General features: G+C 33.1%; 1 protein-coding gene across 2 annotated transcripts in view; it reads left to right on the top strand.

Moving 5' to 3' along the window:
* Positions 1-16463: 16463 nt before the first annotated feature.
* The window catches only part of LOC149411656 (uncharacterized), a 29369-nt gene continuing 24962 nt past the window's right edge, over positions 16464-20870 (top strand). For both annotated transcript variants that reach the window (XM_089647018.1, XM_089647017.1), the window contains exon 1: positions 16464-16720. In XM_089647018.1, coding sequence (XP_089503144.1) covers positions 16625-16720 — 96 coding nt within the window. In that variant the 5' untranslated portion in view covers positions 16464-16624. The remainder of the gene's footprint in view (positions 16721-20870) is intronic.

The raw sequence follows: 20870 nt of genomic DNA, 5'->3' as shown, positions 1-20870 counted from the left end.
TTTCTATTAACTAATCTTATAAATAAAGCCATCTTACAAAATGATTTCAGATACACCGAAATATTTCAGATAAATAAAAAATTATTCAAATTTCATGGCAATCACAATATTTATCTAAATTTCATTGAGGGTATTCAGAATCGGAATCGATAGTGAATTTCAGCTGATTTCGCCGAGACATTAAGGACGGGTTGTTTAACAGAATTTGAATAATTCATCATATTTTTTAATTTAATTTTAAATTTCTGTGACAGTTCCATTCAAGTGCTGTTATTATTTCAGGTTTGTGAGGCAACTGGCCTATAAAAATATAATAACAGAACTTAAAATAGACGTACGCAGAACTTGATGATTAACGTTGAAATTTGATGATTTGTTCAAATTCTGTAAAACAACTAGTCCTAAATATTGTAAACAAAGCCAAAATATCGACACTGTAACTGACATAAATATTTTTTTTAAATCATGAAGTTTCATATCAATGACAATATTTACCTAAAATTCATCTATATAACAAAAATCAATAAATTTCATCACAACTACAATTTTAAAATAGTATAAAATATAGTCGATATTCGCGTCTGTCTGTTTGTGCGCTTAGTTCTTCTAAACTTCGCAACGGATTGTTATAGAGTTTTCACTATCATTTAGAGCAGGGGTGCTCAAACGGTCGATCGCGATCGACCGGTCGATCGCGAGTTCTTTTTAAGTCGATCTCGAGAAAAATTTTCCATTTTTCATGCCTTCTTTTTTATTATTTATTTGTAGCTTGTAGCGGACTGAGTTACTGAACGGAGTGTTCTGGAACATTGCAGATAATATCAGATATATATCTCATAGCCACAGCATCTGACACAAAATTCTGGTATTTTATATCTGAAGATAAATATCCGAATCTAAGGCAAATCGCCCTTCAGTTGACGGCAATGTTTGGGTCAACTTACTTGTGCGAGTCTGCATTTTCTGAAATGAAGATAATTATGTCAAAATATCGCAATCGACTAACTGACGAACATATGTCATCGTGCTTGCGATTAGCACTCGGTAATTACGTACCATCGTATGAAAAGTATGCTGAGGACATGCAGTGCCACGCTTCAACATCCAAAGTCACTATTTAGTTATGTTTAGAAACTAGAACTCGTTTGTTTTTTGTAAGAACCAATAAACTTGCAATTTTGGATAAATATAAGTTTTTTATTGACTTTTTAGTGCAGACCTCCACCTACCTTGACTAAAAAAATGCATATTGCGAACTAATTTCTGTCGTTCCTCCAAATTCTATGTGGATTCGTGGCCATGCAATTGTGCAACGTCCCTATATATACACTTATACCTGCGCCACGATACACCCTACCTACATAGACGACAATCCTGCATCACACATACTTGCAGCCTCTCAGAGTCGATCGATCGGAATCTAATAATATTGAAGTAGATCGCCAGCAGTTCAAGTTTGAGCACCCCTGATTTAGAGCATTTCTTCTGGAAGGTTTACATATATGATACATGCATATTATATTTATAGAAAGTAGAAAAAAATCGATGTTTTATTATCAAGTCGTAAAAATATATTTTCGGGCACTACATTGCTAACGCTGGCTAAACCTCATGAGATACATCAAAATAATGTACTACGGAATTGTATATCTTAAAAAGGCCTACAGCAAATTCTACTATGGTTTATGTCTATCTCCTAAGGATAACTCCCAGCAACGCCAGGTAAAACTTCAGCTAGTATATCCTTAAATTTCATGGAATGTGAATTCCAGCAATTTTCGTACCACCTTCAGAGTGAGGTCACAACAAGGCTACGTGCAGGGGGCGCGTTTACAGTGACGTCAGTACGTTTTAAGGGGCGGTATTGCGTCACTTGCCCCCACTGGGGAGGCAAAATGGTAGAGAAGTGGGTTGTTGTGACGTCAGCGGGAAATTTTGGTGAAGTAAGTATTGTGACGCCATTACTGGAGATTATGGTGAAAGGTTTGAATTTTGGCAACTCCTTCTACTAATAGTAACGTAAGGAGCATATAATAAAGAAAACACAATCTATTCAGTGGTAGCGAACATTTGAAGAATTTATTTTATGGTTCATAGAAGTACCTATGTAGAAATTAAAATAACAAATAACAAAAAAATATATACAATAAAAGATATAAATTTGTTTTAGACCACTTTAATTTTAATTGTACTCTACCGGTTTCGGAAGCACCCTTCGTTCGCCAGGAGAATATTAAAACTAACCTATGATACAAAATATTGACACAAAAAATATAATTTAGGTGTTTGAGTGGGAGGTTAACAAAGGGGGACGGGTAATTGGAGGAATTCCAGCAATAACAGAGCGGTTTACTGGAAATATATCTAGAATGGGACTAAACGATAAATTAATTTGGTTATTCAATATACTAGCGTTATTATTTAGGGATTTTTTGATTTCAAGAGCTTCTAAGTTATCCAATATTTTGCTTTTATTATTACGGTGAAGAATTCTAAGCCCTGTGTCCTTATTAAAAGTATGGTGGAAATAAGATGATTGGCAAACTCTGAAAAATTATTGTTATTTAAACATCTTAAATGTTCCGTGATTCTAATATTTATATTTCTGGCTGTCTTACCTATGTAGAATGATGGACAATCATTGCAACATAGTTGGTAAATGCCTGAGTGGCTCATTTTATGATCTTTATCTTTAGTGTTTTTCAATAATTTACCTAAGGTGTTATCAGTATAGAACGCGGGTTTAATGTGGGAAGGTAAATTTTTTGTACTAACTGAAGAAAAATTGGATATATACAGGGTGTATCGGCACTAACCCGACAAACTTTAACCAGTTATTCCTTAGCACATTTGGAGTAAAAAATGTTATGGGCACTTTGCAGTCCGGTATAATTTTTTTTTCAATTAAAAACAAAAAAAATAAAAATCTCCACACTACATCACTGTCATTGGCATTGCTTTTCGGGTTCAACAGCTGTTATAAGCAAGTATGTCGAAAAGCGTCTTCGCTCTTTCGCACACACTAAATAATAATAGTTAAACATGAGACGAATGGTGCCGTGCCATTTCGTTGTGATTGTAAAAGTGCGCCAATATAGGTACACACGTGCATTATTCAACGGAATTCGAATAAAATATTGCCAGATGGGTTTTCAAACTTTGACAAAGGATAAAACAGTGGTGACATGTGGTGAAAATATCAATAGTAAATTTTTTATTTAAAAAAAAACGTTACCGGACAGCAAAGTGCACATAAGATTTTTTACTCCAAATATGCTAAGGATTAGTTGGTTAAAGTTTGTCGGGTACGTGCCGATACACCCTGTATAAGATTCTACGCCATTGAAAAAAATATATAATTAAATCAAAAGTCGCTGATGCAAACATCCCTCACATATCATGAATAACTTGCGGTTACTACCCGGTTTCGTCGGAGTTTCGAGGAAGAAGTCAAGGAAGATAGACCCTAAAATAAATTCGAAATCTTAACGACATAAGTGATGATGTCGTGTAAAAACAATATACGGCGCGCGGCCCGGCGAAATGGTCAGACCTACGGTCGAATTTGACCTAGCAGATCTAGAAAATTGATCTTTCCGTGGGTTTTATTTGATTTATTTCTGATGAACTTATTACTAAAATCTCAGATGTTTCTAGAGGAATCCCTCGGGAAGTTACTAATAATTAATCTTCTAGAAAAATTAAATCTGGTACCTGCTTACTGCTAATTTAATAGTTGAAAAAACGTTTTATAAAATTTTGAAACCGTTTTACGTAAAATATTTTAAAGGTAAGGTACTGTTTTTGTTATTTGTTTTTGGGGTATTATACCGTGTTGCGCTAACTCCTTCTTTAGCCAACGTTTCGGACAGCATTGCAGTGTCCATCATCAGGGCAGATGTCTTATTTTCTTAATTTATCAAATAAGACATCTGCCCTGATGATGGACACTGCAATGCTGTCCGAAACGTTGGCTAAAGAAGGAGTTAGCGCAACACGGCATAATACCCCAAAAACAAATAACAAAAATACTTTTGGCCGTGAAAATCTTAAATCATATAAGGTACTGTTTTTTATTTACCTTAAATATAAATAACTTACATCCGTAGGGATCGGTTTAAAATTATCGTTAGGAATTAATTAGAGTAGTTATTCGAGTCTTGTGTCGGACGTCTTCTGTCAGAATAACAGAAGGAAATATATGAGACGATGTATGAATGCAAATGAAGCAAGTGGGAAGCAAGGTCCATCCTCTCTTCCTATTGAGAAACATGTAACGAATAATATGGCGTCTGTCTTATTTTTTTACAGTTACGTGAAATTTTAAGGCTCCATAGCTCATGATGGAATGACGTGACGAGATGAAAACCGTCGATTGTCTAGAAATTGTGGAAAATGTGACTCCTCAGCCCACCGTTCGGGGGTTTTACTCATTAAAAATAAATTTAAAAAACAAAAAACAGATTTCAATTTTGTAGTCGAGATGTAGTGTGCAATAATACAGGGTTTTCCAATAAGAGGTGTTATTTTGATATTCAATCGTAAAGATCAATGGTTTCGTTGCTTGTGTGGCACGTAGCGCCATCTTTTTGAAAGTAAACGTTGTCCAGATCAATACCGTCCAATTCCGGCCATAAAAAATCATTAATCATCTCTCGATAGAGCAATCCATTCACCGTAACTGTTGCTCCAGCCTCATTTTCGAAAAAGTAAGGTCTAATGACTCCGCTGAACCATAAACCGCACCAAACAGTCACATGTTGAGAATAGAGAGGCTTTTAAATAATAACTCTTGGGTTTTCCGAGCCCCAGATGCGACAATTTTGCTTGTTCACGAAGCCACCGAGGTGGAAATGGGCCTCATCACTCAAGATGAATTGCATTTGATTCACTTAAGTGAATTTTAATCATTTCAATGCGATGTTGAAGCGTGTATCGTTCCATTTTTTATTAATGGCGTAGTTTCTACTTGTCAAATGTCAAAAAATGACAGCTTCAAAAGTAACGTCTACCGAAATAGCGGGCTATTCAAAATAACACCTCTTATTGGAAAACCCTGTACAATATAAACCTGAATCCATGGACAAAGATGACACATTTATCCAAGAAATATAACATTTCCGCGACATTTCATCATGTCGTCGACAGAATGACAAACGTGTCGTAATTATCATACTACCTACATTATAAGGATAAAGCCAATCAATTTCCCGACAAACATGACTACATACTCACTGAATAAATCCATTTAATTAATAATCAATGTCATCAACGTAATAAAGTCAGCAAATCACGGAAAAGGGTGGAGGGATATCGATAAAAAAGCACATACTTGCGATGTTCTTGAGTTCCCCAACTCGACGCATAAAGTAAGCAATAACAATGAATTGAATAAATAATAATTTCATTATTAATAAGTAGCACATACTTTGCTACTGGATAAAAAAACATAACTACTTTTCACAAGAAGTATCAAGTATGCATAGGTCGTATGAAACACGATTTATGATGCAATTTTTCAAAGAGATTTGAAATGAATTCGAATTTAAACGATGAGTCAACCATCCTCACACCTAAAATCGATGGTTTTGTATACAGAATGACGCGTAAAAAGTATCCTTGGGCGTAGACAGAGGTCGTGGAGGTGATTCCGTAGTACGATGCGTGACGTCACAGACGGGCCCCCTCGGAGAGTCATCCAAAGGTCGCTTGGCGGGCAAATGAACAGAACCTCTCAGAATAACAAGGTTATATATAACACAGCAATGATATGGGAACGTGAAATTTAAAATATATCTCTCTAGAGAATATTATACCTGAGTATGTCTGCACAGATTTATGGAATGGGTCGGTGTTCAAATTTACGTGGAATACTGCTCTACCTAGTCATAAAAGTCATAAATAATAGGGTTTATTTTAGGCCCGGTATATCGGTTGATTTAAAGCTAGGCATGGAATTCCGTTCATCACCTTGCAAACAAACACTGTGAACTTATTGATATTATATTTGGTGTTAATAATTTTGTGAGTTTCAAAAGGCAACTAATTTCAGACCTTTTTGCTAGTTATTAACCTGTATTATTTATTAGCTTTTAAAAAAAGTCTTGCCTCTATATCTTCCAAAGTTTAAATCACATACTCCTTAGTTTATTTGTTTTAGTAATAATTTAATACCATTTCAAGTACTATTATTTAAATTCGATATTAATTACAGCGTTGGTATTTTGCCATTACTTATAAGTTTTTTTTTCTATGGATACAACAGACATTATTTTTCTTCTTTTTTTTAAACTTGTTTTATAACACATATCAGTATATTAAATATGTATTTATTTTTTATATACCTTACGAGTAAATTATTTTCCTGTTTTCGGTGTTACTGGTTTGCAACAAACATGAATAATTGTATACATATACGAATGTACAATGTACATACTTCTGTTATGTTTTAAACCTTGCATTATTTACAATAGCAGGTGTTATTATTTGGCTTCATGTATTATGTCACACTTACATTCATAAATTGTCAATTTCTTCTATAAAATCCCGATATTAATGAATAATAAATTAAATCTGTTACCGCTAGCACCATAGTGTCTAAAGAGGGAACTATTCTGCGGCTTACCAAGGCTTAAGTGGCTGATTTAGCACGCTTAAATTTGCGCGAGGAATGTCGCACATAGCGAGGATACGAACTGACTGATATACCGGGCCTTAGAAAATCAAACACATACGTATGTTTGTTTACTGTGTGTTATGTTATGTACTAACACTCAATTTAGAATACTTTGTTAGTGTGTGTAAAATTTGAAGGCTGTTCGTTTTTTTAGTAAAGTACCTACGCATAATTTTCTCTTCTATTTTTGTTTGTTCGTAGTCTATTTAGTTCTAGTACTGAATTTAGAATAGAATAGCTATTATTTATATTAGTGTGTGTAAGTGAAGGTTGTTTGCATAACACAATACAATGTCTAGAGAAGTACCGACACGTAATTTTCAACCGGTGTTCTTGTAAAGGGGGGAGTTCATTTTACTCTTGGAATATTGTGTGTGGTTGTCGATTTGCACGTAGACATTATTTTTAGAGGTTATAAGACAAGCGGGTGTGTGCCCTATTTTTTTTATTCAAAAAATAAACAATATTTAAATATCGATGGTACAATCTATTGTTCCCTGCGTTCTGGTTTTTGAAAAAAATATATATTTAAAAATTCAGCCTTCGTATGTTTGTGCGCGCAAAATTCGAAAAGTAGTCAATCGATATCGCTGAAAATTTCAAAGTTTGTTCTTATTAGTGCCATGAGTGTTTACAGTGTTGTTTGACTGGTAGAAGCCGGGGACGCCCGAAGAATAATACTTAACGCAATGTCTTTGCACTGGAATAAGAAATAGATTCGAATTAAGGGGAAGCTTAATGCTCAATCACTATTTTGATTAATCGTTATAAAGAATTTGTGTACATTATGAATACCAAAAAATATGCTTTAGATAAATTGAAGGTTTTCCTATCGTTTCGCTTGAGTAGAATACAAATAAAAAAATAAATTACTCAATTAAAAAAAATGTAAAGTACCAAAAAAATATCTTTTTTCAATAGAAATGTATGAACGCGTAAAGGAATCAACTTTAAAAATACAATATTATAGCTAAGATTTTCTGTGACAGTTTCACTTGATTAATTTTTTTGCTTTCTTATAAAATTATAAAATAAATAAAAACCAGTTTTGTGCTTGAAATCGAACGTTTCTAGACTCCCTTTGTCAAGCGATTTTAATGCCTATTACCTACAATATAAGATATATCAAGAACATACACATTCTTGGCTTGTAGCTTCCTCTTAATGAAATTATTTAAAATATGGACAAATTAATTTCATGGTCACGCCATGTGTAAAATAATCTCAATGAATGCGTTTCTTTACAACGGTAAAATATCACATACTTACAACACGATCAATGAAGAGGTACATGTTACGTCACGAGTCGAGCCCCTTTTTGCCTTTACCAATACCATAAAGCTAAAAAGCCCACCAATACCAACATAACGGAATATAATACAACATTAAGTCGCGCGTTCACAACCACAAACGCAAGGAAAATAAATACCACGTGATAGGCTTACATACACATACCATAGACATCTGCCAGTACCTACTTACAGCTGATGTAATACGAAAATGCCGAAATACGTCGCAAGAATATAAAAGATGGTGAAATTTTATCATCGTGGTTCTAGAACGTCAATTATTGAGCTTAAGAAAATCTATTAATAATAATTGGGTTGTATACCAAGGAGCAAAGGTTTGTGGGTGGGATTTATGTTAAATTGCTGGAACGTTCATTTTACTGAAAGGCAGAAAACTTTTATCGGACATTTATGTCTCACTAAAAACCTAAGCGAGCTTTTTTCTATCTGAAATTAGTGCCTTACCTTTAAAAATAATAAAGTACCTTTTTACGCAATTGGATAAATTTGTGTCTTTTATTTTGTTATTATACAATAAATGTTAACCCTTTTACAGCGCATGACAACAAAATTAAAGTAAAGTTTTTAATTTAATGTTCAATTTTCTGGTACATCCGTACTATTAGAGTAACTAAACAATGATTTTGATGGTAAACTTAAATTTAATCATAAACTGATCGTTCATAGATGGCGCTAATTCAATTATTTTAGAAAAAACTAGTTTTAGTATAAATATTAAGATGAATTATTTGTTTGCACCTGCACATACGGTATATTAAGATAAATAAATATTATTTTCCGTATGAAAACTCAGAAAGGCATACAAATGTTATATTGGATTGAATCACCGATGTGCCTTATATTTTCACGAATGTAGGTAATAGGCATTAAAATCGCTTGGCAAACGGAGTCTAGAAACGTTCGATTTCAAGCACAAAAGTGCTTTTTATTTATTTTGTAAATAATTCTATAAGAAAGAAAAAAAGTGATATTTTTTTATTCAGTGACTTGGTTATTACAATTACTTGGTATATACAAATAATTCATCTTAATATTTCAAGCATAACATCCAAAAGTATTTTTTCCTAAAAAATAACTTAGCACCATCTATGAAGGAGAAATTTGTGAATAATTTTAAGTAGGGCAGCACTTAAAGAGTAAATTACGTTTTAGAAAAGGCCAAGCATACTCTTAACTATCAATTAAATACATAGGTACCAGTTCATCGCAATTACAATCTCCACCGAACATACATCAGGGTCATAATCGATTTCCTTGTTAATTTCACCAAATTTATACTACTTTTAGAGTAAGGTCATAGAATTCGCCCTTCGAACGAAACACGTCGAGGAATGTAAAATATTTTTGCCGTTTTGATTGCGAAGTTTAACGGACCATAAAAATGCTATAAAAGTATCTAAGGAGTTAACATGACAAAACCAATAAAAATACCCTAAACTAACAATTGAAAAAGATTATTTTGTATTTTGAACAATCTATTTCCATTTCAACACGTCTTTCCGGATGTCTGTGTACTGAGGACGGACCGCCATACAATTCTGCGGAAAAAATTCGGTTTATGGGAGTCACTCGAATAACCGAAATTGAACTTGATTTAGACTAATTTAGGGCTGGGGAATCCGAATCTGTAAGAATTAGGTGGGGGTCGGCACTATTAACTGAGTTATAGGGTTTTGAAATTTCGTACGCGATACATAGAAACCATGTTTTATTTATCAATTATGACATAAGAAAATCAAATTAGTGACTATTTATTAGACTCAAATTTCAGAAGTGCCAGCCAAAAAATAAAAAGTGTTGCCATATAATAATAATATCAATGCATGGAAAATTCAGAAAATTAAATATCATTTGCCAGATTTGTAGTTTATTATTTAAAATCTTGTAAATATTAAATTTATATATATATAACCTAACCTAACTGTGATTTTCTATAACAAAAAATGACCCTTTAATAACGCCCACTCGCATCCCCTTTAGAGTTATATCCCAGTTTTCAAGTAGTTTGTGGGCTACGCTAGGTTTGTAAAGACTGGTTTGTGATTTGATTCTAATACCTTTTTTCCATTTTATTTCCTGTTACAAAAAATTGCCCCTTTAATAACGCCTGCTCGCGTCCCCTTTAGAGTTACATCCCAGTTTTCAAATAGTTTGTGGGCTACGCTAGGTTTGTATAGACTGGTTTGTGATTTAATTCTAATACCTTTTTTCCATGTTATTTCCTGTTACAAAAAATTGCCCCTTTAATAACGCCTGCTCGCGTCCCCTTTAGAGTTACATCCCAGTTTTCAAATAGTTTGTGGGCTACGCTAGGTTTGTATAGACTGGTTTGTGATTTAATTCTAATACCTTTTTCCCATGTTCTTCTGCCTACTCTAACCCAAACTAAAAACCTAACCTATTTTGTAAAAAAATATTATTATTATATGGCAACACTTTTTATTTTTTGGTTGGCACTTCTGAAATGTGAGACTAATAAATCGTCACTAACTTGATTTTCTTATGTCATAATTGATAAATAAAACATGGTTTCTATGTATCGCGTACGAAATTTCAAAACCCTATAACTCAGTTAATAGTGCCGACCCCCACCTAATTCTTACAGATTCGGATTCCCCAGCCCTAAATTAGTCTAAATCAAGTTCAATTTCGGTTATTCGAGTGACTCCCATAAACCGAATTTTACCCAATTCTGCCTTGACACACATTTATTGCTTCATTCACATTCATGCACTGTCTCATAACATTAATTACTACGAAGATTTAATTAAAACCACAACCACGGGTTATAAAATATTATTTTTTTAACTGCGCACCCCGGTTTAAAGGCCTTTGGAATCTGAACCAAGGGTCATACAATGTCAAAGATCCAACAGGGAACGAACTGCGCACATGGGTAAGCACTAAGAATTCCTGGAATATTGGCAATACTTACGACACCTGAATCAATATTAGTCTTAAAAAATTTTAAGTTCAAACAGTAACCGAAAATAAAATTTATGGCTGCAACATTCGATTTTTGAAGATCAAACTAGAAATTAATTTGGAAAGGTGACGCAATAATCTGTATTGATATTTATTTACATAAATATAGGTAGATACAAAAAGTAACTCAAGAAAAAATCAAGAATATTTCTACATAAAATAAAGTGGGTACTGGATAAAAATACTACCTAATTATTGTGCAATATAATTTTACATAAATTAAGTAGGTACTTTCACCTTTCTCATTTTGAATAAGTAAGTACCTACCTAATTAAAAACGCGCTCAAAAATTAAAAATAATATCACTTCTACCCACATTGTATTTTACGAAATATCATTAATAAATAATAACAAGTACACTGAAAACTTATTTAAATTAATTTATTATTATGTATGCTTAAAATCAGGAAGTACAACGGTAGATAATTTTTGATTACAACAAAATATTTATAAAAATTTGAATGTCACCTTGGCGTTACGTTTCGGCTATGTAGTTTTATTTTTAGACTGTGAAAAAGGAAAGTCTGGTGCAAATTATTGATAGTATCAAAAGTAAAGATCGTCAAGTTAGCATTTTATAAAAGTTTCAATTCAAAATAGAATTATAAAGAGCACTTACGTATTTTTGTCGCGAATTAAATCCTTTGGCGCTCGTCTGAAGCCTGATCTGAACAAACTTCACACTTGTCCAGGCGTGCGATCTCGTAAACAATAACAGATTTTTTATGTGTTTCTAAAATAAAACTAACACAGAATCGTTCGTTTACAATCTGGAAATGTATAAATATGCCAGAAAGCTCGAAACAATGCTAAAAATCGACAGTTTTGCAGAAGATATCATAACCACAAAATACTAAAATTATTCTGTCACTCGCGCTTCGCCGGTCGGCATTAAGTCGGCACCTACCTAACAAAGTATCTCATCGAAGACCTTTTTTGTAAATGATTAGCAAGTCCAACGTCGAAGATGGCAGTAAAATATGACAGTAAAGTGTCAATATTGGAACTTAAGTGTCGTTACGTAAATAGTACCGTATAAAAAGTAAATACATTAGCAAATAAAATGGACTTGCGCAAACGTCTCAGGAGCCGACTTATCTTCCAATAATTTAGACATGTACAAAATACTAGCGCCCTGTTGCCCAAAATTGTAACTACATATCCCTCGGGCATGTCTCGGGCTATTATAGTGGATTTCGAAATTTCGGGATAATCAACTTCTTTATTTACCTTACAATAAATTTTCCTTGCGCTAACGTGTTTGAAATTTTCCAAATTGGCAATGATGTATTTGTTTCGCATTAGTAACTCTTATGTCCATAACAGTGAAGCCTCAGCTATATTAACTTTTCAAAGTTAAAAACAATCATTAGTAATGCATTACTTAATAAACCCGATTTTGTTCCCAAAATTTTACTCAATTTTCAGGTTTTCCTTGAAAATTTGCTATTTATATTACATTTTTATTTATTTTTTATTTATTTAATACATGTTACATTGTTTTGAAATTTACATAAAGTAGATATAATGAATCACCATACTAGGCGGCTGCCTGTTTCATGGTGACCAATTGAGTGTAATTACTTTGTATGAAAATGAAATCTAGTGTAAACATTACATTATAGTTTTTTAATTAACATTAACAGATTTTGTGCTTCTTTATGACGTATTTGTGTTTTAAATTATAATAACGGGTTTTCCAATAAGAGGTGTTATTTTGATATTCAATCGTAAAAGATCAATAGTTTAGATGCTTGTGTGGCACGTAGCGCCGTCTTGTTGAAAGTAAACGTTGTCCAGATCAATACCATCCAATTCCAGCCATAAAAAATCATTAATCATCTCTCGATAACGATCCATTCACCGTAACTGTTGCTCCAGCCTCATTTTCAAGTAAGGTCCAATGACGCCGCCGGACCATAATCCGCACCAAACAGTCACACGTTGAGGATAAAGAGGCTTTTCAACAATAACTCTTGGGTTTTCCGAGCCCCAGATGCGACAATTTTGCTTGTTGACGAAGTCACCGAGGTGGAAATGGGCCTCATAACTCAAGATGATTTGCATTTGATTCACTCAAGTAAATTTTAATAATTTCAATGCGTTGTTGAAGCGTGTATCGTTCCATTTTTATTAATGGCGTAGTTTCTACTTGTCAAATGTCAAAAACGACAGCTTCAAAACTAACATCTACTGAAATAGCGGGCTATTCAAAATAACACCTCTTATTGGAAAATTCTGTATATAGACCATAAAAGAATTCGATTTTTCAGCGGAAACCTTGGAAATTATTTGTTCGTTACTGATAATTATTAAAAAACAATAATTTTGCTGTCTCTACCATGTACATATAATATTAGATAAATAAAAATAGCTTTTTGGTTGGCTTAAAATTAAATTACAAATGACTAATATGTAATGAAAAGTTTGTCATATAAAAATTAATTTTCCCTCCAAGAAACGCTTCTTTTGTGATGTTTTATTTTATATTTCATTACAATGACACAGTAGCTTGGATAAGATTTTTTTTAATAATCAGTATAAACTTACAAAAAAATCCCAAGTCGCTTCTAAAATTATGTAAAACCGATTTTTTTAATGGCTTATTTCTCATAATTTAAAACACGATTAAATAAAATAGCAGATATTTATGCATATTCAAAGTTTACTTATAACCCTTTAATTTAAAAATATATATATATCAGTTTGGTTCGATATTTTGGACTCAAACCCGAATTTAAGTTTTGTTATGAAAATGTGCAACCGTTCCTAGATATGCTCAATTCGTATATATATGAAAATATTTTAGTACCTATTTGCTATTATCCAACAATGTGAAAAGAACGGTTCATGTAATAGAACTACCACGAATACATTGCAAATTTTTACCGGGGGGGTACCTATCCGGAGATTTATTTTCAAATATCGAAAATAAAAAGTAGGCAAGCGTTTAAAATAGAATCAAACAAGTGACTCCGACAAGAAACGAAAAATTTTCATCATAAATTCTTTCATTTTGTGCGCATCGGGTGTATATCGAATTTCCTCCAAATTTTAGAGTGAATACACGGTCTTAAAAATTTATTGTTACTTTCTGCTTCTTTTTAAAAAAGACGAACACGTCGTTCAGTGATATTTCTCGAAATTATTATAGAATAGTTGTTTTCCGCGATGTACTACTGTACGGAGTGTGGTGATGAATTGATGAGTGACGGTGAAGGGGAGGTATCCCCATCCACTTCTGCGCCTGATGTCCCTGAAGACGCCTGTCGACGCAGAAAGAAGAGAAGATGCGGAAAAAGGAGACGCAGGAACCCTAACAGAAGGTGTGTCTGCAGGAATCCTGCGACGGGTAATTTCAAAAGGAAGCGTTGCTGCCCATCTAACCACAGGCAATGCTTTATTATCAAGAAGAGGAGACGCAGATGTTAACCAAAAATATGGTTCACTCAAAATAAATATTATGTCGTTTATGATGTACGATGTTTTTATATTGTTTAAAAGTATTATGTACTTGTTTCAATAAATATTTAAATAAAAGACTTGTAATCCATTATTTTGTTTAACGCCACGACAGCAAGTAACCTATACCTACTGGCATCTAATATTTTATTTTATTCCAAGTTTATGAATCCGGCATGATGCCCCAAAAATATTTTTTTTGGTATTGGATATCTAAAAAAAATGCCTGTCAGATTTGAACAAAAGAAAGCGTTCAGACAATGAATCTAAAAAGCCGTTGACGGAGTTATTCGAGAACGATGTTAAGCCGCGGCGTGAAGTAAAGATGTATGAAAAAATTCTAAATCCTACTCAATAAGTATGAAAGTTCATTATGCACCATTTTGCTTACAAATCATTTCAAAAGTTTGTCATACAAGATGGCTGCCAGACAGGGACGGCCCTGAGCCAAACGGCGCTTGGAGCGAGTAAAATTTTGGCGTCCCTTGTCACAACCAGTAGACGCTAGGTGATCACTGTAGTAAATAATATTCAGATGATGTGTATTTTTGTGTAGCTATGTTTTTATGTTAAAAAAAAACCTAAGGGCAATGTATTAGGACTGTCAGGTGTTAGGTATTATCAACGCCTCAAAACAATTATTGTAGGCGTTTGATAAAGTTAGTAATCTTCTTTTTTAAATATTAATTTAGGTTATTTTTATAATGGTAAACTTATGGTTATAAGACAAGGTTGTTTATGCATGGCACAAAGAGTACTAAAATATCCATACAAATTGAAAATATCTCCTAAGTAATTATTGCTCATAATATTTTTTTATCCTTTGTGTCATGCATAAAAAAACCTTGTCTTGTAAACATGAGTTTATCATTAAAAAATAATAATATTTGACAAATAAAAATATTTCACCACCAAATGTAGATATAATATGTCTTGATGCCATCTAGTGGGAAATTTAGCACTAACAAAGCCTTTCCTACAAAAATATAATAAGTATGTTGTTTACATGTGAAAAAATATAATAAGCAATAATTGTTGATTTAAAAACTAGTACATATTGAATTATTTGGTGGGTTGTGAATAAGCCGACGTAGCTTAGTGGTTCAGAGCACCTGACCGGCAATCAGAAGGTTCATATCTCGTCGGCGGCATTTATTTTTACTGGGGAGATATTTTCAATTTGTATGGATATTTCAGGCGAGTAATTATTGCTTATATATTAATTTATTAATTTTGGCTTCACCATTTGGCCAGATTTTTCTTTAAATTAATTACATTTTTTTTTCAATCAACAGTTATATCGAAGAAAGAAACTTTTTTATAAAAAAACAGTAAATTATAGTAATCAAACATACAGACGATTCTAGAATAGTGACCAACAAAACGGTACCTACAGAGCTAATATAGTAATAGTAGGTATCACAAAATTATAAAATTAGGAACATGTGCACAGTAATCTTCTTGAAAGTATTAAACCTTTCATACTTGTTTTATGTTTTACCGTTACCGGTTTCAGCTTATTATAGCCATCTTCAGATTAGTATAATTATTCCTAAAACTATGGTTTATATTCACAACATTTGGGGGAGGGGTGAACTCCCGTTCACAGGGATTAATTTTTTTAAGTGAACTATTTTAAATAAAAAAGCCCAATTAATGTTAAAGTTCGTAAAATCCGTTGAAATCAATACTGCCTGCTCATCAAATAAAAATAAAAACCTTTCTTACGTATATTCTTGTACACCTCGATTGTCAATTAATACAAAACCCACAGCACGTCATATTGTAAATCATTACAACAAAACACAGAAATAGTAAAGTTTATTACTTTGAAAAGCGCCCAAAATTAAATTTTATACAATTCTCACAACATCATATTTGATGTTTTGATGTAGATGCGGCGTTGGGTTTTTTTTATAATGCTGCCATATTAGAAAAATAAAAGTTTCCACCCGCAGCTTACAATTTTAAGGCAGAGCACACCGTTTCCTGAAAACAGGCCAACCAACTTGCAAAAGTTATAAACATTGTGAGCATTGTCAAACAGGGAGTAAATTTTTCCATAATGTTATAAATTGCACCGATGTTTGTAGAAAATACGCGTTGATTAGTCCATCTTTGTGTTATTATTATTTTAAGTAGATTGCGTATGCGATTGTGCAGTTGATCGCCGGCGTTTCTCGACTACTAAATGGAGATAGCGCAGTCTTTCCCTCTCTTACCTGGAGACCCTCGTTTGATCGATCATATTGTTTGCGAGCTCAAATCTCAAGGAATATTCGACCAGGTTGGTGATAAACAAATTAAAAACATATCTAACAACCTAATTGCTCTTTTCATGCCTTTTGCCAATTGCTTCAAGACCCATACTTGATATATTTAATTCCGCCTTCGCTCATTCATAATATCTACTTACATCATGCTGTATGTATACATTTACAATAATTATTCGCCGACTGTCTTGTTTATCAATGGATTACCAACGTTTTATCGCCACATTGTGTGTAAGGCATTGTGTATGTATTTAGATGGGTAATCGTCCTTGAATAACATTGTATGGAAGGATTTGACATTTTGTTTTTCATATTTCGTTGTGAATAATTTATCCAGGAAATGACATCTTAGGACGGGTTGTTTCGTAAAATTTGAACAATTCATCAAATTTCAACGTTCATTATCAAGTTCTGTGAAAGACTTATTCAAATTCTGTTTTTATATCATTGTAGGCTAGTTGCTTGACAAAACTGAAATAAAAACAGAACTTGAAAAAGTCTTTCACAGAACTTGAAAATGAACGTTGAAATTTGATGAATTGTTCAGATTCTCCGAAACAACCCGTCCTTAGTAACATATACTATTGTTGGTTTATTATATTCCCCCGGTTCAACGAACCATTCTCATCATTTTATAGTAATATATATCTTTATATTATTACAAATGAAAAATATAAAGATCTCGTTATTAGATGTGATTAATAATAATAAATATAGACATGCCAATTTTCAACCTCCAAAAGTTAGGTTATATTCATTTATTGTAACGGCAACATCGAGTATTGGATATGAATGCTCTTTAATTAATATACAATAAATGATTTGCATAGTTTTCATAGTCCATCTCATTATTGGAGTGTCCGTGTATATCACAAATGATTCAACTCATTTTTGTCAACAAATACAATTTTTAAAATATTTAGTGTGTTACTTATAATTTAATAATAATAGTGTCGTAATGCGCAGATTAGTTCTTATCTTTTCTGAAATATTGATCGAGGCCATATGCTTTCTTATTTTATTTGTTTATCAATTTGCGTAATCATAAATTTAAAGCTATTTTGTAATACCCCACAATAGTCCCTCTCGAAATCAGCAGAACTATAGTGGAACCTCGGTTTATAACCATAATTCGTTCCGGAAATGTGTATCAAAGCATATTACTCCATGAGAAATAATGTAAACTAAGATGAACTTGTTGCCAAAACTTAAAATTGTTAATGTACTACTTGTACTCACAAAAATGGGTAGTGTGTTAAATATATTGCCAATCTATCCCCACCTACTGGAATGATCGTTATGCGAACTGTAAACTAAAGTGGCACCATCTCATTGAAGAGTTTAAGAGACATTGGAGAGCGCCGTTCATGTTTCGGAGAAACTTCAGTACTATGGTCGACATCCACTCTCTGCGCGTATACATAATTGATGTTCCCGGGTGACGTTCCTTGATACTTTTATTACTCTTATTTGCTTTGATTTGCGATGATATTGGGTCAATCCGCACCAAATCATCCAGGCCATGTCACCCACCATCTCAGATTTTGATGAAACTTTAAATTTTTAATCCTTCCATATAGATAAGAAAATATACCAAATTTTACCTTCCTACCTCAACTCGTTTTTTTTTATGGGCAGTTGAAGTTTGGGCAAAATAAGCGTTTTTACATATTCCGAGCACTCCGGAAGAGCTTGTACCTTCAATGAAAAAAAATTGTATCTTTGTCATTTATAGTGCAAATGCAATGAAAATTTTCAATATTATCAAGAAAACTATGCTGATTGCAGAAAAAAATAAATAAACCCTTTACATTTATCTACTTGACTTTAAAAAATTACCAAAAGTAATTTTTGGGACGGAAAAGGTACTTTACAAAAAAGCAATATCTCGGGAAGGTACAGTGTTAATGAAGTAATTTTTTTTTATTCATATCTACAAATAGCATAGAATCACATACAAAAATAAAATTCATGGCATTTTACTTGCTTCAATAAATAAAATCCATTTTAAACTTTTTTCAAACTTTTTGTGATTTTTTTTATATCTATTTTTAGTTTTTACCATTCTAAAAGTAACTAATAAAGCAATCCCTGGACAAAAAATTTGTAATGCATGCAGAGCAAAAATTAGTAAGAGCCAAAACCTTAACAATGAAATTGAAGAGCTTAACACTTTTCAAGAAGACATAAGTGAAGTTGAAAATGTTTTAAACAAAGAAATTTTTTTACAAGAAATCAACACTTCTTTAACTGACATTGGAGAATCTCCATTTAAACTACATGATATACCATCCCACAGTAAGTCTAGTTACGCTAAACGGAAGTTAGATTCTGCTTGTTCAACCTTAAAGAAAAAAGTAAGTAAAGTTTTAGAAAAAGAATTTTCCCCAGTAAAATGTGATGCAAAAATACCAAGATGTATTCAAGAAAAAGCTAATGACATGGACAGGCTTGTTGAGTTGGTTAAAAAAAAATTGGAAACACAAGTTACACGCCGTGAGAGAATTCAGCTTCTAACTCTCGCTCCATCTTCGTGGAGTAGAAAAAAGGTTGCTGAAGAATTCAGTGTTGGTGAATACTCAGTTCGTAAAGCACGAGAGCTACTAAATGAAAATGGTATCATTGCTTTACCTGATCCAAAAAAAGGAAAACCATTAGACCAAGGAACAGTTACTTTGGTTAAAAATTTCTACCAAAACGATGAATTTTCTCGTGTTATGCCAGGGAAAAAAGATAAAGTTAGCATAACCAAAAATGTTTATGAACAAAAAAGACTATTGCTTTGTAACCTGAATGAACTTTATGCTACCTTCAAGTTTGAATACCCTGCTTCAAAAATTGGGATTTCGAAATTTTGTTGGTTGCGTCCCAAATGGTGTGTGCCAGTAGGTTCTCCAGGCTCTCATTCTGTCTGCGTTTGTGCAATTCATCAAAATGTAGTGTTGCTTCTTAATGCTTGTGACAGTGAAGAAACGTACAATGATTTAATGGACTACTTAGTGTGCTCAAAGAACAATAGAGACTGTATGCTTCGACATTGCGATAAGTGTTCAACATCTAGTGAAAATCTTAAGAAACATTTGTTAGAAAAATTTGAAGAATGGGACCAAGAAGATGAAATTACATACAGTGCATGGGTAACTACTGATAGAACACAGCAGGTTTCAGTTACAGTTCCCTTTCATGAATATGTAGAACATCTTGTGAAGAGTCTTGTAAAACTTCTTCCTCATTCTTTTATAACAAAGTCTCAATCAAAATATCTCAAAGAGTCCCTAAAAGCACAGCTTCAGATAAATGAAGCTGTTGTGTTATTAGACTTCAGTGAAAACTTCTCCTATGTTATCCAGAATGAAGTCCAGGGTTACCACTGGACGCAAGACAGTTGTTCACTCCACCCAGTGGTAATTTACACTTGTGAAGAGCCTGGCAAAGATCTCACAGTGTCAAGCTTGTGTGTAATTTCAGATGACTTGGAACATGATGTAAGTTTCGTTTACGAAACTCAAAAAATTGTTGCTCAATTTTTAAATCAAAAATTTCCCCAAATTCAAAGTGTTCATTATTTTACTGATGGTTGCGCAGCGCAATATAAAAACTGCAAAAACTTTTTAAATCTGTGTCACCATCAAAAAGACTTCAACTTGAAAGCATGTTGGTCGTTTTTTGCTACGAGTCATGGGAAATCTCCCTGTGATGGAATAGGTGGAACAGTAAAACGTCTTCTAACTAGAGAAAGTTTGCAACTTGGCCCTGGCAACACTATCACAACTGTAGACAAAACTTTTAAGTTTTGTCAGTCGAGAGTAGAAAATATATATTTTTACTTGCTGAGAAAAGAAAGCTTATTCACTTGCAGGCAACAATTACAGCAGCGTTTTTCACAAGCTAAAACAATACCAGGCACTCGAGGTTTCCACTGCTTTGTTCCTCTGTCTGAAAATGAAGTTGGCACAAAAAGGATAAGTTCAGATTCAGTTTATGCTTTGATTTTTAACTTCAGTGGGGAACGAAATCGCTCTGAGCAACTAAGTATGGTACAAATTTGTACAAACTCTTATGTAGCTTGCGTATATGACAACCATTGGTTTTTTGGACTTGTGGTTTCCAAAGATGAAGACGAGTGTGATGTATCAATCAAGTTTATGCATCCTTTTGGCCCAG

Source organism: Hesperophylax consimilis, chromosome 25, assembly GCF_061612785.1.
Source record: "Hesperophylax consimilis isolate HC1 chromosome 25, BYU_Hcon_1.0, whole genome shotgun sequence".
NCBI classification, from domain to species: Eukaryota; Metazoa; Arthropoda; class Insecta; order Trichoptera; family Limnephilidae; genus Hesperophylax; species Hesperophylax consimilis.
This window is presented reverse-complemented; position numbering and strand designations above follow the sequence as displayed.